Source organism: Dermochelys coriacea, chromosome 1, assembly GCF_009764565.3.
Source record: "Dermochelys coriacea isolate rDerCor1 chromosome 1, rDerCor1.pri.v4, whole genome shotgun sequence".
NCBI lineage: Eukaryota > Metazoa > Chordata > Testudines > Dermochelyidae > Dermochelys > Dermochelys coriacea.
Window position 1 is genome coordinate 111009322 of NC_050068.2, and position 16662 is coordinate 111025983.

Consider the following 16662-nt stretch of genomic DNA (forward strand, 5'->3'; position numbering starts at 1 on the left):
CTCAAATTTGTTAGTCTCTAAGGTGCCACAAGTCCTCCTTTTCTTTTTGCGGATACAGACTAACATGGCTGCTACTCTGAAACCTGTTCAGATGAAGTAAGTTAAACAGTTAGACCAACTACACGACATATATATCTGCACAAATGGAGGTGATTCAATACATGGGGCCAAAATAGACAAATCATGTCAGTTTCCTCTCGTCTACCACTGGTACTGGACTGTGTATTGGAACTTAAGAAATCGGGTCTTTCCATGAGCTCAGTCAGAGTACACCTCACAGCAATCACAACATTTCACCACAAGGTGGATGAGTTCTCGATCTTCGCTCACCTGACCACCATGCATTTTCGCAAGGGCCTCTGTAAACTTTACCCTGAAATATGAGCCTCTGCTCCCATCATAGGACCATAGTCTGATATTATGAAGCCTTACTGGGACCCCCTTTGAACCACTAGCGACATGTTCACTTCTCTGCTTCTTGATGAAGGTGGCCTTTCTCATCGCTATCACATCTGCCAGACAAGTGGGGGAGCAGGGGGCTCTCATGGCACACCCCACCCCACGCAACATTTTTCAAAAACAAATTTACTTTAAGACCACATCCCAAGTTCTTACCAAAAGTTGCATCCTCATTCAACTGAATCAGCCCATTCATCTCCCATCGTTCTTTCCAAAACCCCAGGAGAATAAATGAGAAGCAGCGCTCCCCACTCTGAATGTCCGAAGCGTACTAGCTTTTGATATTGAAAGAACAAAGTCTTTCAGAAAATCACCAAAATTATTTCTTTCTATCACAGAACAATACAAGGGAGACGCCATATCTAAACAGAGACTATCTACGTAGATCTCCAGCTGCATTGACGTTTGTCATCAACAGCTGCAACCCCCATAGGGGACCCATACACATTTGACTAGAGCACTTTCTGCCTTGATAGCCTTCTTTAACAATGTTCCCATTATGGACATCTGCAAAGCAGCAATATGGGCACCTGCCCATATATTCACACAATATTATGCCATAGAACAGCATTCATCATTAGAACTTTATTCGGACTTAATTTTATCATCTGCCACGACTACAACTCCGAAGGCCCTCTCTTCCACTGAGGGGCACTGCTCTACAGTGCCTAAAGTGGAGTACCCATGCGGACACTCATTATGCCATAGAACAGCATTCATCATTAGACGCTTTGAAGAAGAGAAGGTTACTCTCTCTTTTCAATAACTGAGGTTCTTCAAGATGGATGTCCCTGTGGGTGCTCCACTACGCTCCCTCCTCCCCCTACTTCGGAGTTTTTTCACACCAGAGACTCTGTGGTAGAGAGGGAACTGAGGGGGGTTGATCGTGCGGCGCTATGTAACCACCTGAGGTGGCACTGCTACTACAAATCTCCAATATTACAAGTGCAGGGGTGTGCAGTCACCTAAAGTGGAGCACCCACAGGGACAACCATCTTCAAGAACCTCAGTTAGCGCACAGGGTGAGTAACCTTCTCTTCACTGAAGCAGGGATTGGAACCTGAATTTCCTATATCCCAGGACAGTGCCCTTCCCACTAGGCTACAGAGCCAGTCTCTCTCTCTCTCTCACACCTAATGACTATTTAATTATATGAAGTAGAACAGCTTCAACAGGAGAGAAAGAGACACCTTGTAGCCTAATCTATATGTTATGCATTAATTATATGGATTGCTTAAGAATTCCCAGTTATCACTTTGAGGGACAGGTTCTTATCCCAAGATCAGGCCCAGTATTATTCAAATTATTATATAGTTGGCAACTCTGATGTATACAGTTGCAACACTCTCGCTATAGGAACTTTTTCTGTATTTTTACAAATGGTTTATTAATATATTCAGCATAGTCACAAACACTGCAACTCAGTAAGGTAGATGAGACACTAGAATGTACATCTGCACATCCATATACTCACACCATCCCTTGCAGAACAACCTGAAATGTTAGCCATCATCTTCCTTATCACCGTCACCTTCCCCCTCGTCACCAGTGGCCATTATTCTGGCACATCTGAAAGGCTACAGCTTTCTCCTACTAACCGTAGGCTGGGATGCAACTTTTGTAATATGTTACACTGATGCCACTGTCTGATGCATATTTAGTAGGGGTTTCTCCCCTGTTCCTTATTTGTATTTCCTGACCATACTAATGTTGGATTGTTCTTCTCCTACATCTTAGTATATTAATGATCTCAACTTACTATCATATACGTCAATTCGTTGCCATGGGCCTCTTGCGGTTAGGTATCTGCAGATGTACCTCATTTACCTGCTGCTGCTGCTATGTACATCAATTTATCTCTTTGACATTCTTGTGGTTGGACCCATGTTCCTGTGGTTGGACATTCCCCTTAAACACTATATTTTCAGCTCCCCTATATTTGGGGTTTTCCATTGGGCCTTTTATCTATGCCAAAGTTCATAGGCCTCAAGCCTTATTTATGCTAACTATGTTCACTGCTGTGTCTTACAGGATACAGGCCTGTAGGCAAAGGTTCTGGAACTACGGGTGCTGGGAATGCTGCCACACCCCCTGGCTTGAAGTGGTTTCCATTATATACAGGATTTACAGTTTGGTTCAATAACTCTCAGCCCCCTCACGATACAAATTGTTCCAGCACCCCTGCCTGTTAGGTTCCTTGCATTACTGCTGAATCTAATAAAGGCAGACTATAATGAAGGCAAGAGAGTGATTATAATAAATTCAAGCTAGCTCTATGGGCTATCACCCCCACCCACCCAATACTCCTTAGCTCAGTGATCAGGACACTCACCTGGGAAGTGGGTGACCGTCATTCAAGTCCCTGCTCCAAATCAGACAAAGTGGGGTTTTGAAACCTGGTGTCCCACATCCTGGCTGAGTGCTTTACCCACTGCGCTACAGGGCATAAGGGGGGCACCAACACCTCTCCCTCTCTTCCCCTGCAGTTTTGGACCTCACAGATGAGATAGGTAGGGGAATGCCAATATTATTAATCCTGCTGGGACTTGGGTGTGAGCTAGTTCTGGGCATCAGGACTTAGCTCTGTTAATGTTCATCAGCAGAAATTTAGGCCCTATGGGGACTTTATCGGTGGAAACATAGGCACCTAGGGCATTTAGATGTGTGCAGGGTTAGGTGACAACTGAATGGGGTGTTCTGAGAATCCAGATTTTGGATTTGCTGTCTAAAGTGGCAGGTGCCTAAATCCCTTTGTGGATCTAGTCCATAGACACTTGTCAGTACTGAGCATAATTCTTCTTTACAAAAGAAATTGTAGCTGCCATAATGTTATAATTGTATTGATTATTTCATAGAGCCCACATACCCTCTATTCTGTCTTTAACTGCATTTATATCACTACATTAAAGTTGGTTTATTTTTATTTTAGGACTTGATAATCTGCTTGATGAAAACAGAATATCAGATCTCACCCAGACATACCAGCTCTTCAGCCGGGTAAAAGGTGGGCAGCAGATCCTGTTGCAAAACTGGAGTGAATACATCAAGGTATTTCAAACTTTATTGCATCTTACTGTCCTCATATTTATGCTATCTACAGTGGAGTGACTGCTTGGCTTTTAAAAACAAATAATGAGAAGCAATAAAACACTCAACCGTGTTCATGAAAATTATATTTTAAGCAGGTATGTGGGTTTTTTATTTGTTACTGCACCCATTTTGTTCAGCAATATTCTGAAAGCTCATGTGATGAGAAATCACAGTGCATACACATTTTGATTTAAAATCATATTTAGGAACTGTTTTTACTTTACAGGACTGAACAGTGCAAACCGTTTTTTTTTAAAATCAGAACTGCATATGATTTGAGAAAAGGTTGGGCTGGAAAGTTGGCTACGTTTGGTTCAAAATAAATCATTCTCATTTCCTCCTGGCACTCCAGTCACACTCCTTTGAAACTACTGGAACATCAGATCTCGGCTGATACTTCCATCAGCACTGCAGATTTGTTATGCTATAAATAACTGCTGCTTGTTATAACAGTTAAGAGGCTAAAGGTTTTATTTTTTAATTATTATTTTGAAAGTGAGAAGAATTCTCTCTCAAAAATCTATTCTGGTGGCACTTAGAGGTCTCATCTCCATTGTGCTAGACATTGTACAAAATACAACAGTTTACTCATCCTGAAGAACTTGCAGTCTAGCACACATGGAGATGCTTTCAAATTGTAACCTTAAGCCGGGACTGACTGTATGATAAGAAAATATTGCATTGAAATTCCTGGAATCATGTGTCTTGCGTTGTGAGGTAGTATTACGGAAGGCTTGTCAGAAACATTATATACTTGGTTTCCCAAATGCTAGTCATATCAGCTATCAGCTATCGCTTCCAAGATAGGAGAGAGACTGATGAGCATTTGAGACTGTGTACTCCAAGATATAGTGAGAGAAAATCCTATGTGAATAGGATGACCTGATGCCCCTGAAAAGTTGATACATCCCAGATTTTAGGACTAGACTCCCCTTTCTGGTCAAGTTTTAATTAACTTGTACATTTCCCAGTTCTGAGGACTCCTGGAGGTGGAGTTCAGGGAGCCATGAACACCAGGAGGAAACTGGTTAGAAGTGCTGGTGAATAGATGGGGGAGGGGTCAGGTCACTGGGAAGGTTTGACAACTTCAGAGAGGGTGAGTCCTGGGGGTATGAGAGAGCATATAGGGCAAATTAAGGCACCTGGGATCAAATCCCTGCTCTGCCATAGACTCTCTTTGACCTTGGGCAAGTCACTTAGCCTCTCTGTGTCTCAGTCCCCATCTATAAAATGGGGATGGTACTTCTCTGCCACATGGGGTGTTGTGCGGATAAGTACATTAAGGATTGTAAATTGCTCAGATACTATAGTAATGGGGGCCATATGAGTATGGAGATATGGAGTATGTAGACATTAGGAGCCAGGGGTTGGATCCAGGCAGTGCATCAAGTATCATATCTATGAATTATTGCTATGGCTAGTTAAATGTTGAGAGGGAAGTCTGAGTTGTCTTGCCTTTTTTGGTTTTTCAGCTGTTACAGTGGCTAAGATAGAAGCGAATGGAAAAATATGGATCTGCCTTCCTGCTGCCTCTGTGCGGTTGTCCCAGTTTTTCACTATGGAAATCTGGTCATTCTCCTTGTAACAAATATCGGATAGTAATATTCTTAAGCCGTCTTAAATAGCAGGTCAATCAAACACTGTTGTGTAGACTGTCTGATTCAATAGACAAATAGCGTTATAATTCCATTGGAGACCTGGGCATAAGTAGAAACAAGATAAGATTAAAAGATGATAAAGCAAGAATTTTGTCCTTACAAGTCAATAGCTTCCCCCCCACAACCAAACCTGGTGATGGCTGTTTTTCCACTTTTGTAGTCCTTGTTGACATTAAAATCCTGGAGTGACCAGAAGCAGCTAAATCATATCCAGTTATTTCTGCAAATAAACAGTTCAGTGGGTTTTAAAAAAAAAAAAAAGTCATGCAAAGTTTTTCATTATACTGAACATTCTTGCTACACTTTTTCACATACTCTTTTATGTAAATCATGTATTTAACTGTAAACTTGTGTGTGTACAACCATGTCTAATACGTAATTTTTGTTTAGCTTCTGTTTTAAATGTAAGTGATCTCTCAAACATTGCTGTTTGAAATCCATTAATGTGTGTTTGGATTTTTTTGGTTTTGTTTTTAAATTTCAGTGCATCTCATCATTTTTGAACAGCTTTAAGATTTCAATTATTGTTAAGCACCTCTATGATAAATTTTTCCAATGGCTAAATTTCATAAGGGTGTATGTGTCTGTGGGGGGAGATAGGTAGCAATGAAGTATTTGATTATCAAAAGTGTTTGTTTTTACAGAACTTTGGGACAACTATAGTGGTTAATCCTGAAAAGGACAAGGATATGGTGCAAGAGCTACTAGATTTTAAGGATAAAGTGGACCATATCATAGAAGCGTGCTTTCAGAAAAATGAGAAATTTATAAACTTGATGAAGGAATCCTTTGAAACATTTATCAACAAGAGACCAAATAAGCCTGCAGAATTGATAGGTACAAAATACTTTTCTGTAAAATATTTCTAAAACCTATAGAAAGCATAATAATATAAAGCATACTGAGTATGCTAGTATAATTGCAATGCAATGCATAGCCCACTGGAAGAATTGCTTTTGGGATACCAGGCAAAAATTAGTCTGGATATGTCTTGGGATCCAGGTAAAAGTCTGGATGTGTTTGTCAGGTGTGTGCTCAGTCACGTGAAGGAGCATGTTAATTCCTGCTATTGCTGCACCCCTATTTGCTTACACGGTGACTGATGCTGACAGTTGCTTTAAAAACCCATATGGCTAACTTCCTAAAGCGGAGTAAGTTGCTAAGGGGGAAAAGTAGTTATTAGAAAAAGAAATTTAACTATGTCTTATGGATGAGACTTATACTGGTGTTAAAACCTCAATTTTCCATACACTCTGACAGTGCTAAGAAAAATATGCCTAAGAAGGAAGAAGTAGTGGGGTTTTTTAGTTGGCTCATTGTTTTTCCCCTGAACTAAACTTGGGAGAACACCCCATTTTAATAGCATTCAGTTATAGGAAGACTGAATTGTAAAGAAGAAAATTGTTCAGGACCTCAGAAGTCAGGAAAGGAAAGCATAATCATTTAGTGTACATTACACATAGATTATTTAAAATGTTTCAGAATAAGTAATATGGGGACAGATCCATAGGTGGTGTAAATTATCATAGCTCGGAGTTTGAAGTCAGTGGAGCTACTACAATTTATATTAGCTGAGGATCTGCCTCTTAGTTTCTGTCTATATCATATTCTTTTGCTTTTGCCTGCTAACTTGAAAAATGGCTTTCTAAAAAAATACCCTTGCATAGGAAAGGTGACTGAATACTATTTGATATGTGCAAAGCAGTGATATGGGCTTATTGCCACTTGTGGGTACTGTATCCTCAGCTGTTACAATGGCTTCCTTCTCATCCCACTGACACGTAACCTAGTAAGACCTAGAGTAGGGATATTCAAATGGCTTTCTATACCTTTAATTAAAATTCATGGCATAATTGTATTTTTTTTCTACCATTATCAAGCTACTAACTCAAAAGCATCGCTTCTGTTTAAGTTTTGGTGAGAGCCAGAGGGCATGGTAAAGGTCTACAAAAATAGTCATCTGTGTGTTTGTTTTTGTTTTTCATATAATACATTCATATGCATTGCATAATTCCAGCACATTATCCATCAACAAGTAATGTTCTTGTAGTGAACAAAACATGAAGATTCTAGTGTCTTAGTACATTAATTTTAAAGCTAATTTGTTGTATTAATCTTTATCTTGGTCAGTTCCTTTGTGGCGTAAATTTTTCCACTAATAACCTAATACTTGAGTATAATTCCACTGACTTAGGAGGAGGGAAAATTGATTACAAAACTGAACAGTTGGCATTTCACCAATGTTTTAATATCTAGTAATATTAGAAGTGGAAACATTACAGTAATTTTAGAGGGATTTTTATTTTAAGCTCCTTAATTTTTTTATTTATTTGTAGCAAAACATGTGGATTCAAAATTAAGAGCTGGAAATAAAGAAGCAACAGATGAAGAGCTGGAAAGAATCCTTGACAAAATCATGATAATATTCAGATTCATTCATGGTAAGAAATGTTTAAGGTGTAAGAAGGGTTTAAAATTGATGTGATTTTAAAATATGATCTTCAGTGCTACTGCTAGAATTGTTAATTGATTTAGTACAGCAGTGACAAACTTGTTACATGTTTTGAGTCTATAAACTGGGACTACAAAAGTAGAGACTGATGTCAGTGGGAGTTCTGCACAAAGACCAAAGGATAAATGTGGCCTCTGACCAGGAAGCTGGGAGGATCACTCACAGCATTTTTCTCTCCTCATGGTTTTCCTCCCAGATAGAGTATGTGGGAGCCCAGCGAATAGTGGCTAACCCTTTTCCTCCCCAGTCCCTCCCTTACACAAGGATGCAAAGAGCGTGGGTGAAGGTAGAGAGAAGAGAGGATGTCACTGTAATGCTCGACACTTACTGCAGTGCACTTTCCAAAAATGACTCTGTACCAGACAATAACAAAGATAAGCACTTCAGCTGGACATTTCTGCTAAAATGAACAGCAGGAAAAGCATATCACCATGTCTAATTGAACTACCTACTGGCTGTTTTAGGGGAGAAAAAGAGGAGAGGAAAAAAAAAAAAGATGGGCTAAATCCTAAATTTCTGAACTAGAGAAAAAAAGCTTTTTATGTCTAAATAGTTGCAGTTTCTAATATTGTGCCCTTTATATAGGGGATGTAGGCAGGGCTGCCCTCTTTTTACCCCTCTTTGCTCTTGGTATGGAGCTATTTTCCAGAATCCAGAATTATTATTATTATAGCAATCCAGGCAGCAGATGTTCACCATAAAATAGAACTGTGTGAAGACTGATTTTTTTTTTTTGTCAAAACCAAAGGAAATCCTGGCAAAGGTGATGAAGGAAGTACAAATTTTTGAGGCTAAGAAATTAATCTTTCTAAATTTGATATGCTAAATATGAAACTGAGACTAAATTTTCTGTGTTTTATCTTTTCATATATGTGTATATATATATATATATATATATAATAAAGTTTTTAAATGAACTAAAAGACTAGATCAAAATACTAATATTTTGTTTTTGTGAAATCTAGTACATAGGTCGTAGCAGGATATTAAGGGCACGTGTTGCTGAGTACTCAAGTTTCTGGGTCTTGGCCCTTTAAGGACAGATATTCTGGGACTTCTAGTCATCAGCTATTTCCCTTCATATCTCTCAGCAGAGACGCCCAAGCACTCCCTGCTCTCTCCTGGGCTTCTCACCCACAAATAAAGTGGCATAGCTGTTCTGTACAACCAAACCACTTTATCGGTGGGAGAGAGACTGAGGGAGTGCTTGGCAGTCTCTGTGCTGGGAGATCTGAAGTAGAACTGCCATGGTAATGTTGGATTCCTCTTGGCAGATCCCAATGAAGGAGCCTGCTATGGTTTAGGGGGAAGAATACTTTGAGGAAGCTATATATTACCTGGAGGAAAAGTGAACCCTGCATCTGAAACATACTCCTAGTATCTCTGTACCAAGGAGTGGTGGACCCTGAAACCTAAGGAGAGGATTTGGGGGAGCCCTGATGGAAGGGGTGAAGGCTTGTGGATATTCATATAACCCTTATGTTTCAAAGGACTATTTGCAGAGCCCAGTGAGAGCTATACCAAAAGCCTGAAGAGGAAGTGTGTACAGAAGGGGTTTTCTGAAACATAAAGAGAGGCCTATTTTGTGTATTAATTAACCAGACTCCAGGAGGGAAGATGGTGGTGATTTGGGCAAATACAATTTTGTGTGAGTGAATGATTGCAGCTGACCAAGGGGGAAAATTAAGTCATTATCTGCGTTTGGACACCAGAGAGGGAAGCAACCATATCACCATAAATTAAGAAGAAAATCCAAACTACAAAATTGTTGTGTGCAACACTGTTAACAGTGTTTATCAGCATGGCTCCATCTGTTTCTCTGGCTTTTTCATTTTGGACATCAAATCTCCATTGGCACCGCTGGCACCTGTCTATCTTGGTGTTCCAGCTGTCTTGCCCGCTGCCACCTGCTCCCTCAGATGCTGCTTCTGTGTCAGTGCTATTAGGGCAGCACCATGTTTCTCCAACACAGAGACTTACACAAATACCAACAGAGACTGCTCCTCCGTTTATTGGGGAGAGTTGCATCTCTTCAGACTCAGACCATAAGACATCAAGATCCCCTCTAAGGTCTTTTAGATCATTTTACAGACCTTGTTACAGAGATACTAAATCTGAAAGTCATGACTGGTACTCTTACAAGGAAGCCCTGGCATGGTGGAATACTCCAGTGGCCTTATGAGGCATCTTGAACTGTTCTGAGTGGGTCTAGACCTCCATCAGAGTTCCAGTCTACAAGATCACCTTTATCCATACCATGCATTTCTAGGGAAGCCCCTTCTGCTGTCCCTCAGCCTCTTCCTTTGTTGGAGCCTACTGAAGGGAGGATAATGGGGGAATTTCTTCATGCCCCCTGCCCCAAATATTTCATTTCTTCTCTGGATGAGGCTGTCATCCTGGAGGATTTTAAAATTCCAGGGCTTTATGAGAAGGGTGGCCATATCTTTGGGAGTACAAGTGGTGCTTGTACAAGATAACCCACACAAGTTCCTAGATATCTTACAGGTCCCTTCCCCAAGAACGATCACCCTTCCCCATTAATGAAGTCTTTGCTGGAACCAGTCAGTTCCCTCTGGCAGACACTAGCCTCTATCCCACCCACTGCTTGCAGGTGACAGGCACTATCACGTTCCTCAGGAAGACTTTGATTATTTCTTTTCAATCCAACTCCTGATTTGCTTGAGATTGTGGCCACTACTAAGTTTGCCAGGCAGTCTCACCCCCGGGACACTAATAACAAAGAGTTTAAAAGACTGGACTTGTATGGCTCAAAGGCCTATACCACTGCCAGCCTTTAGATGTGTCACATTACCAGGCACTGTTGATTAAATACACTTTTCTTAATTGGTCAGCAATGTCCAAATTTGCAGACGAGTTGCCTGAGGAGTACAGAGAAGAATTCTTGGCCATTAGTTTCTGAAGGACACCTCGCTACCTGAACGTCACTTCAAGCAGCCATTGATACAGCTGACGCTGCCTCATGCTCCTTGGCTATACCTATCTTGATGAGATTCTCCTCTTGGCTGCAACCCTCTGCCATCCCCAAGGAAGTTGCAAAATACAATAGGAGATTTAGCCTCCCAAGTGTTTCCCCAGAAAACGGATGACGCTATGTGCACCTTAAAAGATCCCTGAGTGACCCTCCAGTTGTTGGGGGTTTACACTCCAGTAACAAAGAGGAAACCATTTAAACCTCAGTCGTACTACAGGACCTGTTAGCAGATGTCTCAGGATACTTCCAAAGGAAGTGAGATGGGGCAAGGCCAGATGGCTATAGAAAAGTAGTGGGAGACAGATATATTAGTCCCAGGCTAAACAAATCCCTGTTACCAGGATAAGTAAAGGGCAGCTGCTCCAGGTCGATTCAGACACCTGGGGCCAATTAAGATCTTTCCAGAAGGCAGGGAGAATGCTAGGTTGATTGGGACACCTGAAGCCAATTAGGGGCTGGCTGAAACTAGTTAAAAGCCTCCCAGTTAGTCAATTGGGTGCATGTGTCAGAAGCTGTAGGAGGAAGCCATGCTGTTGGAGGAACTAAGCAGTACAAACTCTATCAGGTGCAAGGAAGGAAGCCCTGAGGTAACGGTGAAGGAGATATTGAGTGGGGGCTGCTGTGGGGAAGTGGCCCAGGGAATTATACACATTCTATTTCCAAAAAGTCAGCTACCATAGCTACTACTATTAGGGTCCCTGGGCAGAAGCCTGGAGTAGAGGGTGGGCCCAGGCTTTCCCCTCTCCTCTCCTCCCCTCCCCTCCCCTCCCCAATTAATCACTGAGGCTCGGAGACCACAAAGACTGTGCGAGGGAGGGTGGCTTCTCCTCACCTCCCTTGCTGGCTTATGATGAAAATGGGTCAGTAGGCTGTGACCCTTGCCTCTAGAGAGAGAAGGGCTCTGTGGAGGGTCACAGTGAGCCTCTGAGGCTAGCAAAATCTGCCAGGAAGTGCGGGACCCACTGAGACAAGGGCAGAGCTTTGTCACAGAAGGCTTAAACCTCCTAGAGATGTCATCAGTTGGATTCATCAATGACAGGCCATTCTCACCAGACCACTGCAGCTTTGAAGCAGTTGTTTTGACTACTCCATTGAGGACAGTACACCGACCATATCTCTCCTCCCTCCCTTTGGATACCACCTCTCTCTCTCTCTCTCTCTCTCTCTCTCTCTCTCTCTCTCTCTCTCTCTGTGCTTGGAAGCAGATCACATCATACAAGTGGGTGTACAGCTGTAAAAGAGGAATACTTCACCCAGTTCAGCTCCTTCCTCTTCCCTAGTCACCTTCCCTGTTGTGTTTTTTAAGGACCTATTTCAGAAGACTCTATTGATTCCGGAAGTGCAGTCTTTTTGGAGCTGGGAGCAGAGAGGAAGTTCCTTACTAATATAAGGTTTCTATTTCTAGTACTTCCCGATTCCCCCAAAATCTTGTCTTTGTCCCATTCTAGACCTCAGAAAGCCAAACCGGTTCATCAGTAAGATCAAGTTCAGGATGGTCACCCTTGCTTCCGTTATGCCTTCCCTAGAGATTGGTATACTGCCCTTGATTTGCATGATGCTTACTTTCATGTGGCAATACATCCTGGCCACGAAAGATTCTTCGGTTCATAGCAAGCAATAACAACTACCTTTACAAGTCGCTTCCCTTTGGGTTATCTTCAACCCCAAGAATCTTTGCCAAGTGCACGATAGTGGTTGTAGCCCCTCTGCACTGCATAGGTGTTCAGATATTTCCTTATCTGGACAATTGGCTAGTTCGGGGAAGATCAAGTACCCATGTCCAACACAGTATCTTTATCAGACCACTGCTCTCTGGTCCAGGCCTGAAATTTAATATAGACAAATGGAAGTTATAACCACACAATGAATAACTTTTCATAATAATAATTCATTGATGTCATAACTGCTGTGGGTTACCTTCCTGAGGACAGGATTCAGTCCATAGTTTTTTGGTCCTAAAACCTCACATCCAACTCAGACAAGTTTATTTCTGCTTACAGCTATTGGGGTATGTGGCCTCATGCACATATGTGATTCTGCATTGCCAGATCTCACCTCCACTGTCTGCAAGCCTGGCTTTCCTCAGCATACTGACTGAGTGGCATTCACTTATTTGCATACCTGCATAAGAGCTTCAGTCCCTGGACTACTGGATGGACCCTCTGAACGTCTTAAGTGGGGTTCTCTTTTTGCCACTAGAACAGACTATGACTCTAACAGATGCATCCACCAAAGGCTGGGAGGGTCATCTCGGTCAATTCCAGGCACAAGTTCTTTGGTAACCTCAGGAGGTCTCATAAACATAACATAAAAGTGTTAGCTCTGTGCTATTCGTCAAGCCTGCAAGACGTTTATATCCACCATCAGGAACTAGTTGGTTTAAGTTCTGATGGACAATACCACCACCATGTTTTATCTGAACAAGCAAGGGGGCTGCAGGGTTATCTCAGTTGCTCCAACAAGCAAATTGCCTGTGGAATCTCTGTATAAGAAACAAGGTCTTGCTAAATGCTTTACGTTCCAGGGGTGAGGAACGCTATTGTGGATTCCCTCAGTAGGAACTTGACCAACACAAGTGGTCAGTCAGGAAGGATGTTCTTCTCTAGATAGTCCAATAGTGTGGATACCTTGTAATAAACTTTTGTGACCAACCTCAACAACAGATGCAGGGGATTTTGCTTCCAGGTTCCATACTGGATGCCTTTCTTCTTCCCTGGTCCAGTCATCCGCTCTATGCATTCCCCTCAGTTCCTCACATTCCAAGAGTACTCCAGGAAGATGAAAAGAGACCAGGCAACATAAATCCTCGTGGCACCAGCTTGGCCATGATAATATTGGTTCATGGACCTACATCAGCTATCTATCAGGCCACTGATAATTTTACCCTGGTCCAGGATCTCTCTTGGACAAGTCTGAATCCTAACCGTAAATCTCTCCACTTGACTGCATGGATAATTTCTGGTTGAATATGTATGAGAGATTATGGTCCTGAGAAGTCCAAGCCATCTTGGTGAGTAGCAGAAAGGACTCCACCAGGGCCACATATGCTGCAAAATGGAAGAAGCTTTTGATCTGGGTGCCATCCCACCATTATTTCCTCATTAAATAAAGATTACATACATACATACTGGACTACCTACTGCATCTGAAATCATCTGGCCTTTCAGTTAGTTCAGTAAGAATCCACTTCACTTTTTCTCAGCAATACAGAATGACTTTTCTATCTTCTTACCTTTTGATTACCTTCCTGAGCAATATTCCTAGACATCTGCAAGGCAGCAATGTGGTCATCTTTACATACCTTCTCCACACACGACTCTTTCTCAAGCTTCGAGAGATTACGCCAACTTTTGATAAATCAGTGTTGTGATTTCTTGTCAAATAATCCAAAGTGGAATATATATGCACACAATCACTCGAAGGAGAGAAAATGCGTACTTTACCTGTATGATGATTGTTATTCTTTGAGATGCACTGTGCACATATACCTTCTATAATCTCTCCTACTTTCCCCACTGCTTCGGATGTTAGACTGTGGTATGCAGGAACAGAGAGGGAGATGGCAATAACTCTCGGCTAGGTGCATGAGGAGAGCAGGGGGCATATGTGCAGCCTAGTGCAGGCAAAAATCTACAACTCAAGTGCATTGGGAGCACTGACAACTCTAGTGAAACATATGTGCACAGCACATCTTGAACAGTTACTGTATAGATATGTAACTGTTTTCCACTTTTCAGCAAGTCAAGAGAATAGACACTTCTGTATAATTGAAGATAAGTAGTAAAGGTGTAATGTTTGATTTCTCAGGTTTTTTTGTTTTCTCTCCATACAGGTAAAGATGTGTTTGAGGCATTTTATAAGAAAGATTTGGCCAAAAGACTGCTGGTTGGAAAAAGTGCATCTGTAGATGCTGAGAAGTCAATGCTGTCAAAGCTTAAACATGGTGAGCAGCTGCAAATGTTGCATTTTTTACTTTTTAGTTTTTAAACCTGAACCTTTATTTATATTTGTTAGTGACTGGGCCAGATTTTCAAGAGAGCTGAGCACCCTATGGCTCCCACTATTCAGAGTAGGAAATGCTGATTGCTATGTACTCGAGGAAATGTGCAAGTTTAATTTAGGTGTATAAATGGGAGCAGAGTTCTTTTGGAAATCTGTGACATTAAGCTGTGCTTTGCTTTTGGGATTTTAGAGAACAGACTAACATTATTTCTCTGATCTGTCAAGGAGAGGGCTGGACATTACAGAGCACATGGTTTGGGGAAAATTTGGGACTGGCAGTGTGTTGGGGTCACCCTGAAAGTGTCATAACCAAAGCTGGTGGAAGCCAGAATTGGGCTGTGGGGCAATAGATAGGCTGCTGGAGTCAGAGCTGCTGAATCAGGGCTGCCTTAGTGCGCACAAACTCAGGGTGTGACCTGCATGCTGATAGACTGTTAGTGTCCCTGGTTGGGAGCTACAGCAGCAAAGCATTGTGAGGCACCCAGGTTTGCAAGGCAAATGGTCACACAACCCCTCACTGGTCTGGGGTTGCAGCTGAACCCTGTCACAGTGGTATAGTTATGCAGGGTTTGCACACAGCTTGCTAGTTTAACTGAGGTTTACACTTCAAGCACTGGTAAAATAGTTTGAAGTGATTTACAAGTGAAAAGGCTGCGAACAATTAGAGGTTACAATTTTATTATTTTCTGTTTGTTTCGGGTAAAAGAAGTGGAACAAAGGAAAGTGTAAAGATGAGTAAGAAGCTGAAAAGGCAGGAGCCTCGGCTTATCTGGATTTGCATCCCAAGGACTGTCGCACTAGCCCAACATTAGGCTTAAGCTTTTATTATTTGTTTTATGTTTATTGCAATCATGGAAACTTCGCTTTAATTTATGTGACAGAATGTGGTGCTGCTTTCACCAGTAAACTGGAGGGAATGTTCAAGGATATGGAACTTTCAAAAGATGTCATGATTCAGTTTAAGCAGGTAAATTTAACTTCACTTATGCATGGTATATTTACACTAGCTAGGATGATGTCACATAATTGTATTGAATGCAACCATGACAAAACAGATTTTCCACAGATTGTTTATAGTTCAGTGAATCTGCTGGGATGTTATTTGACCCTATAGTTTCATTTGATTTTCTTTTTGACTCTTAATAATAAAGCCTGAATGTAGTGTTGCCACTAAGTTTATTATTAGATCCATCTCTAAAATTGATTTTAAGACTCCATTTTATCATGTGAGAATTATTGCCAGGCTGTGACTAGTTCAGAATGAATGCTCTGGTGATGAATTTCTTGTGCCATACAGACTGGATTGTTGCTGTTATGTTCTCTGGATGCCCAGCCCAAGTGCTGTGTAGACTGCGTTTCTTTCAAAATGTACCACCGTGTATCTTAACATCCCTTAAATGTTTTTTATGGAATCTTTAAAATCCTTTTGACTTTGAAGTCCTTTAGAAGAACAGATCTAATTGATGATCTTGTCTGTTTTGTTCCCAACCATTCACTATGTTCCGAATTGCTTAGGTATGTAGTGTGCCTTTGCATGACTTTTAGACAGTGGGAGCCAAGAACATTTTCCAACTGTGGACATTACCTCTAGAAAACTTCCTGATACTGTCCATAATTTCCAACTGGAATCAGTATTTTAAAAAAATTAAGAGCGCTTACATTAGCTGTAGGAGTTAATTGTTTTAGATCACAGATTTTTATATTGTGCAGTGCTCCAATGAGAAATGCTTTATAAATTCAACTTTGGTTTACAGTCAGCCCTTCGGGTGTTTTAATGAATTGCTGGAATTCATTGTGCCAAAATTAATTCACTGTTTGTTTGTTTGTTTTTTTTTAAAAAACAGTATTCCAGCTAGTAATTAGCAGAAGCCATATATTGATTTACTTTTCTAAGTTTATTTTTAATGTATTGTGTTAGCAGGATTTTTAACAGGTTTGGGTTTTTTAAT

General features: G+C 41.3%; 1 protein-coding gene across 3 annotated transcripts in view; it reads left to right on the forward strand.

Moving 5' to 3' along the window:
- Nucleotides 1-16662, forward strand: part of CUL4A (cullin 4A) — a 93359-nt gene that overhangs the window by 49749 nt on the left and 26948 nt on the right. For 2 of the 3 annotated variants that reach the window (XM_038401887.2, XM_038401903.2), the window contains exons 10-14: nucleotides 3389-3507; nucleotides 5852-6044; nucleotides 7544-7648; nucleotides 14544-14654; nucleotides 15595-15680. In XM_038401887.2, the coding sequence (XP_038257815.1) occupies nucleotides 3389-3507; nucleotides 5852-6044; nucleotides 7544-7648; nucleotides 14544-14654; nucleotides 15595-15680 (614 nt within the window). Of the gene's footprint in view, nucleotides 1-3388; nucleotides 3508-5851; nucleotides 6045-7543; nucleotides 7649-14543; nucleotides 14655-15594; nucleotides 15681-16662 lie in introns of those variants that run through there. The other variant, XR_006278243.1, reaches the window with a different exon arrangement.